The sequence below is a fragment of the Mandrillus leucophaeus genome, unplaced genomic scaffold (assembly GCF_000951045.1).
Source record: "Mandrillus leucophaeus isolate KB7577 unplaced genomic scaffold, Mleu.le_1.0 Scaffold257, whole genome shotgun sequence".
Lineage (NCBI taxonomy): Eukaryota > Metazoa > Chordata > Mammalia > Primates > Cercopithecidae > Mandrillus > Mandrillus leucophaeus.
In genome coordinates this window covers 1,596,625-1,606,901 of record NW_012102665.1, presented here as the reverse complement: position 1 = coordinate 1,606,901, position 10,277 = coordinate 1,596,625, and the positions used below count along the sequence as shown (strand labels likewise).

General features: G+C 53.2%; 1 protein-coding gene across 1 annotated transcript in view; it reads left to right on the top strand.

Annotated features, from left to right (window-relative positions):
* The window catches only part of IMPA2 (inositol(myo)-1(or 4)-monophosphatase 2), a 50,491-nt gene that overhangs the window by 18,022 nt on the left and 22,192 nt on the right, over positions 1–10,277 (top strand). The window contains exons 5-7 of the mRNA XM_011983931.1: positions 3,110–3,214; positions 5,719–5,764; positions 7,782–7,890. Coding sequence (XP_011839321.1) covers positions 3,110–3,214; positions 5,719–5,764; positions 7,782–7,890 — 260 coding nt within the window. The remainder of the gene's footprint in view (positions 1–3,109; positions 3,215–5,718; positions 5,765–7,781; positions 7,891–10,277) is intronic.

Below are 10,277 nucleotides of genomic sequence, written 5' to 3'. Positions count from 1 at the left end.
AAGCTTTTGCAGTTGCTCCTTGTATGTGTGTTTTCAGGGTGTGGAGTGTTTTCTTTCGAAACGTCATTGCAGAAGAGGAAAGTCACGTAGCTACACAAGACGTGGACAACAGATTTAGTGCCTGAAATTTCTAGAAAAACTGGCAGTGCTGACAGCACTCATGGTCACGTCCTAAGTGGAATCATCATCTGTGTGTCACCTGCATGCTGCTGTGGTCAGGAGACAGGCTCCCCACCCCCTGCGCCACCTGCCATTGTGGCTTCTACCCACCATTTGTTCCTCCTAGACCTGTTTGGGGAGCACGAGTTCCTGAGCAGGGGCTCTGGCTGGTGGGCCCGTGCATCACCTGACCCCGAAGCATGTGGACAACTGATAGTGGAGAGGCAGTTCCTGAAAGGAGCGCGGCATGCAGTGTAGACGAAGAACCAGAAGCTTGGGTTCATCACATCTCATCTGCCTTGCCTGGCCAGGCTGAAAGCTCCAGGGGCAGACTGAGCCTGCCCGGGCTCTCCAGGAACAGCTGTGGATTGCTTGGGTGTCTTGCCCAGTGCCCCTGGCTTGACCTGACCTGGTCTTCCTGGCTCAGAAGCCCCTACTCATTTGTGGGTTTCTCTAGGGGGCCAGGGAGGAGGTGGCACAGCCTGAGATGATGCATGTGCACTTGTCATATCCCAGGGGTGTATTTCTAGATAATTTATCAGCAAAATGGAGGGGCTGGATGACTCTGCATCCCATGCATGAACTTCATAACCGAGCAATGGAAGGATGGTCCCAGGGTGGATGGGGACCAGGTTACAGTGTGTACGGCAGCTCCTGTGCATAGAAAAGTGACACAGGGCCAGGCGTGGTGGCTCACACCTGCAATCCCAGCACTTTGGGAGGCTGAGGTGGGCGTATCACGAGGTCAGGAGTTCAAGACCAGCCTGGCCAACATGGTGAAGCCCTGTCTCCACTAAAGATACAAAAAATTAGTCAGGTGTGGTGCACGCCTGTAATGCCAGCTACTCGTGAGGCTGAGGCAGGAGAATCGCCTGAACCCAGGAGGCGGAGGTTGCAGTGAGACGGAGTCTCGCTCTCCCAGGCTGGACTGCAGTAGTGTGATCTCAGCTCACTGCAACCTCCGCCTCCCGGGTTCAAGCAATTCTCCTCTCTCAGTCTCAAGTAGCTGGGATTACAGGTGCACACCACCACACCCAGCTAATTTTTGTGTTTTTACTTATTTTTCGTTTTGTTTTTTGAGACGGAGTCTCGCTCTCCCAGGCTGGACTGCAGTAGTGTGATCTCAGCTCACTGCAACCTCCACCTCCCGGGTTCAAGCAATTCTCCTCTCTCAGTCTCAAGTAGCTGGGATTACAGGTGCACGCCACCACACCCAGCTAATTTTTGTGTTTTTAGTAGAGACGGGGTTTCACCAAGCTGGCCAGGCTGGTCTCCAACTCCTGACCTCAGGTGATCTGCCCGTCTTGGCCTCCCACAGTGCTGGGATTACAGATGGGAGCCACCGTGCCCGGCTTGCTTTTCAGTCATTTTTTTTTTCTTATTCTCTGCAGGTCTCCTTTTTCTCTAGTGCACGTGTGAACCCGGCACAGGAACCGGATAGAAAACCTCTCAGTAAGGCCACATAATCATGCACAGAACAGATGTTTGCTCAGTGCCTGCCCAAGGCCCCACCCTTAGTGAACTTGGGATGGTCCAAACGTGTGCAGAGCACTGCCCTGAATGCTTTAGGTCTGGTCTTTTCTTTGATCCTGAGAATGCCTTTGGAAGGTGTAAGCAGTGGCCAGCTCCACAGGGACGAGCCTGCAGAAGGTAGACTGCGAACACACCTGACCGCAGGCACCTTCCCTGTGTGTGTGGGCCTGCGTGTGGGTGGGGTGCCGGAGAAAGGGTGACAGTCCATGGGGCGAGAGTGCCTTCCCTTGTTTTTGGCCTGAGCAGGGTGTGCTGGGAGGTACCATTTGTGGAGGAAGAGGCAAGTAGAGAAAATCAGGAGTTCCCTTCTGTGCAGGTGAATCTTAAGAGGACATTGTCTCGGTCAGGTTCCTAGCAGGACAGATGTACACTCAAGTGAGGATTGTAGGCGGCCTTGTTTGCAGAGGGACACATTACGAAGGAGGGGCCAGCCCAGGGCCTGCTGCAGAGTGCAGGAGCAGGCAGCCCATGTCCCTCTAGCAGGAGTGTGTCAAGGAGGCCACATGGAGGAGTGGAGCCTGCACAGGGCACATGGGGCAGGGGGTGGGCAGGGAGTGTCCCAGCCTCTCTCCTTCCTGCATCCCCACCCTTGCTTGCTCCCAGAGGGAAGCTGGATTTGTGACTGGCCAATATAGCAAGACCCCATCTCTACAAAAATTAAAATATTAGCTGACTGTGTTGGTATGCGTCTGTAGTCCCAGCTGCTTGGGAGAACAAAGCAGGAGGGTTGCTTGAATCCAGGAGTTGGAGGCTGCACGAGCTATGACGATACCACTGCACTCCAGCCTGGGCAACAGATCAAGACCCTCTCTCTTAAGAGACAACAAAAAAACCAGAGAAGTCAGAGAGCAGGGCAGGAAGGGCACCTTTGGGAAATGACCCAGCTGCGGGGGGCTCTGTTCGTCACCTGTGTCTGCAGTTCAGGTGAGCCAGGCTGGGTGCAGACGTGGGAGGTCTCAGCTGCAAGTGACATTTAACCCCTCGGTGCCCAGGTATCAGCACCGACTGGGAGAATCGAAGTCAGAGTCCTGGGCCACCTTGCTTGGTCATCTCTCATCAGCCCCCTCCCCTCCAGACTGAAGTTAAAGCCGAGTTTAGTTTTGCTTCCGAAGATTTGTTTTCCAGTGTTCTTCGCGCTGGCGTTTCTCTGCCTGGCCTGCTGGAATCCCTGGTGCTCTTTCTGAACGCCGGCCGGCACTGAGGTGCCACTCTGTTCTAAACCCTGCTGAGGAGGTTGGCTGGCAGGCAGGTCAAAAAGCACATGGTTGTTTAAGACTCTGCCTCTGTCTGACCCAGGGAAACCGTAATGACATCCGTTTGCTGTGCCACCTTTTTCTTGAACGGGACTGGAAGTAATTTGAGGCACGTTGTTCTGTGTCCTTGGTGCATTTTCTCAGGCTAGGTTCCTCCACTGCAGGTTCATTGCCGAAGAGGCCGCGGCTTCTGGGGCCAAGTGTGTGCTCACCCACAACCCGACCTGGATCATCGACCCCATCGACGGTACCTGCAATTTTGTGCACAGGTGAGCTGGGCAGGGATCGTCTCCGTTGCAGGGCTTAACACGTCCTCGTCCGTGAGATTTTGTCTTTTCCTAAGCAGCAGTTTTTTAAGGCAGGAATATATAAACAAACCTATAGTAGGCTCATAGTCTCGTTAGAAAGATGTTCAGATCTTGATATTTTTAAAATCAGATTTTCCATTTGTGAGAGGCTCTTGGAGTATGTAAGGAAATCTGCACTTGTTTAAAAACCAGTTTGTTACGTTAGAAATGTTGCGTTGCATTTAACAAGGACCCCTTCGAGGAGTCTGACTCCCCTCACACCCCACCCCCACTGGAGAGAAAGGTGAGGTTGGGATACAAAGCCTGTGCTGCCCCACAGTGGCCGGAGCCCGAGTTGTAGAGAGTGGCCTGTGACGGGTGAGATTTGAGAGCCATCTTCCTGTATGACAGCAAACCTCGTGGTTACAAAAAGCAGGGGGTTTGGGGAGGTCAGGGGGGCCCGTGTGGGGAGGTGAAGGGAATGGAGCTTCGGGGATGGTGTAGTGACAGCGATGTGAAGGTGACAGGGACACAACCACAGGCGTTCTCTGACAGGGGCGGGTGATGGTGCTGCACTGCCTGTCTACACGCACAGGTGGCTGGGGACCTGGGGCACAGAGCACGATGTGGCTTTCACAGAGGGTAGTTCTCCAGCTCTGGAGAACCCTGGAGAGATGCCCGTTCCATGGGCGGGTGGCTCGCGGCTCCGGCGCTCACAGTGCACGCCCACACACTGGGCTGCACGCGCTGGGCAGGAAGGGTGAGCAGAGCCCGGTGTGGGCTCCTTTATGATCTGCCTCTGATGACACGTTTATATGTAAAAATGAAGTTACTCCATGCTCAGCACGGCCTTTTTCTAGGTGAGCTGCCTTGAGAATTCAGTTGTGGCCGGGCGCGGTGGCTCAAGCCTGTAATCCCAGCACTTTGGGAGGCCGAGACGGGCGGATCACGAGGTCAGGAGATCGAGACCATCCTGGCTAACACGGTGAAACCCCGTCTCTACTAAGAAATACAAAAAAACTAGCCGGGCGAGGTGGCGGGCGCCTGTAGTCCCAGCTACTCGGGAGGCTGAGGCAGGAGAATGGTGTAAACCCGGGAGGCGGAGCTTGCAGTGAGCTGAGATCCGGCCACTGCACTCCAGCCTGGGCGACAGAGCAAGACTCCGTCTCAAAAAAAAAAAAAAAAAAAAAAAAAAAAAATTCAGTTGTGCCTACACAAGGCGACCCTTTTGAGGCAGTGGAGTCGTGCCATCTGGTGCCAGCAAATGTGTCATCAATCTCTCCTCTCATTTCAACGAAAGCAGGATCCTTCCCCGGGCTCTCCTCCCCAGAGTACGTCACTGAGTGGAGCCTCATTGCTTCTGCCTGCTTGTGGTTCCAGGGTGCTCATAATGGTGACACGGCAGGTGAAGCCCTGTCACATGGTGAAGGCCACACGTTATCCAAGGGTCTTCAGTGGCTCCAGAGACACAGTTTCCAGTGCTTTCCTGTCTGTGCCCCTGGAGGGATCCTGGGACTGGGGAGGTGACTGGGAAAAGAGTAGCAATTTCAGAACAGACTCCAGAGCTGATTCTGACAGTTCCTGAACGCCACGCTACAGCTGTGGTGGTCATTGTGGTCTGAAGACATCCGAAAGCCACCAGCAGCTGCCACTCAGATGGCACCTGTTCACCCCTGTGCCCACCAGTGCTGGGCCACAGCAGTGGGAGAAAGCTCTCCTGGGCACGGGAACAAGTGTGAGGCCTGGCACATGGTGCATCCGCCCTGGAAGCCAGCGGCTCACCCCAGGGTCCCGCACACCCCGGCAGTCAGAGTTGCGTTTGTGTACAATTGGTTTTGCATTTTTCCTGTCAGTTTGCAGTACTCAGCCTTTCCTGCCTGTTTTTAAGCTCCAATGGTCTGCCTGTAAAGGAAGGATTATTTGAAGATACTGAGCAGCAATAGCCGAATCACAAAACTGCAGGCAAACTGATCATGGAAACTGTCTGCAGCCATGGCTGTCCCTGCAGCTGGCTACTGGGCACTCAGGCAGGGACAGGGATGCTAGCAGTGCCGCAAGGTGGGCTGTGGCTCAGAACTGGCCCCCGTGGGGAGGCTGTGGTGCCTTCCGGGACCACCTGCCTGGCACCCCACCTGGGACTGGATCTGGTGTTTGGGGAGGGCTCTGCTGTCCCTTTAGGTCCGGAGAACCAGAAAACGGATGATTGAGATCCTTTCTAGTTGGGCATCAGAGGGTGGTTGAGTTACGTCAGTCTTATGTGACTTTCACAGTGCTGTTTGCTTTCAAGGTTAACTGTCTTACAACATGGTCAGTTTATTCTGTTTGTCTTGGAAGCAGTTAGTGGAACTGTGGGAAGTAGTTTTTAACAACCAACCCCCCCAGAGCGTAGGAAGGTCCTTCAGAGCCTGTGGGGACGGCGCGGCACACAGGTTCCCGAGCGCTGCGCTCTTGTTCCAGAGAATAAACCCTTCTGTTTTCCTTTGCAGATTCCCGACTGTGGCGGTCAGCATTGGATTTGCCGTTCGACAAGAGGTGCGGGTGTGGCCGGGTCCGGGGCCTCTCCCTGGGCTCCCTCTGGCCAGCCTTCCTTTCTGGCTTCAGCCTCTGTGCGCCTGGTTTGCTGTTTGCCCTGTGCCTTAATCATGACTGGCAAATCCAAGCCTGTGGGTTTCAAATCCGAGAAAATAAACAAGTCCAGACTGGCTTTGGGGTGTGCAGGGTGGGGCTCTGTGGCTGGCCCTTGTCCCCTGTGGAGGGCTGGCCCCGTGTTCCCCGGGTCTATTTGTGACACTGCTGTGGAAGCGGAAGTCCTAAGTGAGCGGTCCAAGTGCATCTCCAGCTGACCTCTAGAGCGTGTGATCTCACAAACTGAAAGGAGCACTTATTTTTGGAGAACATCCTCAATCCCAATATTCTAATAATTCTTTCTTATCTTCCTCTGGTTATTAGCATGAGAACGTGGCTCTCTCGTGGTTCCCATAGGCCTTCTGAACTACACAGTGTTGTGGGACCTGCATGGAAGGCGTGGGGCTGAGGTTTTAACCTTATTAAGTAATTCAAGCAGCAGCACTGAGAAGAGCCTTAATTTCTATGTAATTGAAACAGTTTTATTTAAATAGGACTGAGTGCTCTGTGTCTCCCAAAGCAGCCCTGCTTCAGAGCAGCATTTGTGCAGCTTCACCTTAGTCTCAGCGCAGACTCCCTGGCAGGGGAGCTGAGAGAGGTACTTAAGTTGAAGTATTTAAAGTTAAGTACTAAAGTATCTCAAAGTACTTAAGCTGAAGATAACAATCGTAATACTGTAATTTGTCTAAGGATGCGATGATTGACTTCTCTGTTAAATCGTATCATGGTGCCCAGCGTGGGCGGGAGGCTGAGCAGTACTTCAGGGGTTGATTGATGCTCTGTGACTGTGCGAAGGGGCTGCTGGAATGGCTGGCTAGGTCCTCCGCCCTTCTCTGGGTCGGCTAGGGTCTGTCCTATGTTCCTAGAGTGAATACGGGAGCTCCTGGCTTATAGTGGTGGGCTGGGGCTGGGACATTCCTCTGCAGTCTGGCAGTCCTTCACAGGCCTCAGGAACCAGCTGAATTCTAGGACTGACCTGGTCGTGAGGATTCCTTTAAAGCCAGGGTACTGGACAGGGAAGGATGACGAAATGCTGCCAGACACCTGCAGGCTCTGAGTAGCGTGGACTAAATGACACCCCCAACCCCCAGAAATAAACCCTTTCTCTGTAGCTTGGGGTGTCCACTCCAGGGTGGCTGTGCTCACCCCAGGGCCGGCCAAGGCTTTCCTAAGGCATTTGGCTGGGGTGTTTTTTAAAATTTTCCAGAGAGGTGAAAACTTGGCTAACTTGCTAAACAAGCACACTGGCCCTTGTTCACCCTGAGTGGTGAAAAGTCGGTAGAGGAAAGGTCACAGAGGCGTGCGGCCGTGGGCCCCCGTCCTTTTCCACGCTGACCTTCCTTTTGCTGCTTCATCCTGGGAGGCTGTGGTCTGACGCGTTGTCCCCCGATGTGGGGCAGTGGGGCCGCTGTTCAGTGCACTGCCTGCTCACGGATCAGTCCCCAGTCTGCAGCGCCACCGCTTCCTCGCTGGGGCTGTCCTTGGGCTTCTGAGATCCTGCTGGCTTTACAGATGCATTCTCTCCTCACCCATCAGCAGTGCTGAGGATTTCTTATGGGGTTTGGTTAGAGTCACAAGTAACCTTTTTTTCCAGCAACAAAAGGGGCCTTTCTAAAAAATTAAGCTTTTTCAATAACTTCTGGTTACTAATGCTCGTTTTGATGTTAGTTTTTAAAGCTTTATTAGTCCGAATATGTTTTAAAATGTAGTTGTTTAGCAAAAGCAAGCTTGCTTTTATGTCCAGGTCTCATTTTAAATGCAGGCACTGCTTTTTCTCAGTTGCTTTTGGAAAGGTAATTTCTGTCACAGTGTCATGAGTTATCCTAACACCTAGGGCAGCCTTCATCTTTGAATGACGACGTTTTTTTTCCACATCAAATGAGTGAACCGTCTTTGTTTTCTGTCCTGCCTCTGCCGCCCACAGCTGGAATTCGGAGTGATTTACCACTGCACAGAGGAGCGGCTGTACACGGGCCGGCGGGGCGGGGGCGCCTTCTGCAACGGCCAGCGGCTCCGGGTCTCCGGGGAGACAGGTGGGCTTCACGAGGCTTGTCTCAGGTTATTTCTGAAAGAGAAGTGTGAAAGGAGAATGCCAAAGCCACCATGGTGTGGGACGGGGGTGGAGGTCCCTTGCTGATGGTGTCATCTCTGTTTAGGGATGTCGTGTCCCTGATGAACTGGAAATGGAGCCAGTTCTGTATCTTAGTGTTTTTGCTCACGTGGCCGGAGCTTTAAATAGCCTCATTCTGCTTTGCACTCACATCCCTCATCTTTCAGGCTAAAAGCACTCTAGTCGCAGTCAAGATTTGGTCGTAGTGGGATTGGGTGAGCAGCCTTAGGCCAGGTGCAGTCAGAGCACGCTTGTTCCCCTCAGAGCGCCCTGGCATAACCTTGGTGGTCCCGATTTTGCCCAGGCCCTGCTGCCCAGGTGCAGTCTGTGGTCCCTGAGTGTGCACAACAGTAACTGGCTTCAGCTTCTGCGAGAAGAACCATCCTCAGGAATGAATCATGTAAAGAGGCACCTTAGCTCCACTCTGCAGTTACGGCCTGCCCTGATTTCCTTAGCCCAGAATTTCAGGGTCATCCAGTGGCTCTGAGAGGGGGGCTCCCGTTCCCTGCATACTGCCTGTCCTGAATGGGCCAGTTTAGATTTTCACTGATTCTTTTTGGCCTTTCTCCCACATGGATCAATCTGGTGACATTTTTTTTTTTTTTTTCTGAGATGGAGCCTCACACTGTCGCCCAGGCTGGGGTGTAGTGGTGCCATCTCGGCTCACTGCAAGCTCCGCCTCCTGAGTTCACGCCATTCTCCTGCCTCAGCCTCCCGAGTAACTGGGACTACAGGCGCCCGCCACCACGCCCGGCTAGTTTTTTGTATTTTTAGTAGAGACGGAGTTTCACCGTGTTAGCCAGGATGGTTTCGATCTCCTGACCTCGTGATCTGCCCGCCTCGGCCTCCCAAAGTGCTGGGATTACAGGTGTGAGCCGCTGCTCCCGGCCAATCTGGTGATATTTGACTGCATTGTGAGACAGGTACTGCAGGGAACAGAAGAGTGCCAGACAAATGAGAGAAGCCGCAGACTAGCAGCAGCTGCATGGGAGATTTTACAAGCTCCGTAATACCTGCAAGTTTGGGTTTGAAAAGGCGGAAGTGCACTGTTGCTTGTTTCTGCCTTGTACGTTTCTGGCGTGGACATCATGCAGGGCGCCCCAACTCTTTCCCTGCCAGTTACACTCTTTCTTCTGCTCTCCCAACACTCTTTCTTCTGCTCTCCCATCAGCCTCCTTGTGCCTCCCCTTTTGACCCATTTCCAGCCTCTCTTAAAAATTCCTTTCCTGGCAGCCTTTCTTCATTGTCTGTATTTATTCCTACTTCTTTCCTCCCTGGCTGGTGCCTGTGTGCCCAGATGGCCTCTGAGGCAGTGAGAGGAACTATGGCCACGGCCCATCTCTGCTGCTGTGAGCCCGTGCAGCCAGGAACGTGGTGGAGCAGGATGGATAAAGTATCAGACGAGGTCCTGCCACTGCGTGAGGGACAGGATGGGCAAGATTGTGCAAAGGAGAGGCGGCGGCTGCAGGAGAGCCCAGAGCAGGAGAAGGGAGAAGTCATGGGGGCCTCTGAGGGGAAGACAGCAGCTGGACTCACCAGTTAGCTTCTGAACCCAGAGAGGTCTTGGAGTGGCCTCTGGCTCCGCCTCAACTTCCCTCTCCAGAAGTGTTTTGTTTGGCAGTGAAAAAAGTAGCTTTAATTACAGCTGTGTGTGCCAGGAGGTGCCCACTCCAGCCTCATTGTGTAACCGGTGGTGAGGAAGCATGCTATGAAGCATGCTCGGGTGAACTTTGCTCTATATTTCACTGGATTATAACACCGAACTCTTATTAACACGCTCTTGGCGTCCTGGCCGCCCGCCCGTGTAGCTCAGTCAGGCTGCAGCTCTGCGTCCTCCCGGCCTGCAGGCCGCTAGCTCAACCACCAACTCCACTAGGGCAAGGATTTGTCCGGGGCCCCTTTGTGTGACCCCCAGTGGGCCTGGTAATTTTGTAGAATGAAGGAAACATGAAGTGCTGAAGCTCATTTGTGACTTTAGAAAAATTCTGATGGATAAAGCAGATAGCTGCTGCCGGTCTGAGGCTTCGCTCATTTGTCTGGCACTTTTCTGTTCCCTACAGTACCTGTCTCACAATGCAGTCAAATGTCACCAGATTCATCCATATGGGAGAAAGGCCAAAAAGCATCCGTGAAAACCTAAACTGGCCCATTCAGGACAGGCGGTTCCACGTGTTTTCTGCCATGGTGTTTTCTTTCCTATGGGTAGATGGACTTCAGGAGACGAGAGTGCGTGCGTTTCAGCAGCACGGTCTCCTGGCACCATGCAGACCTGATTTCAGATCCTGATACTGCCGCCCGTTTTTTTTTTTT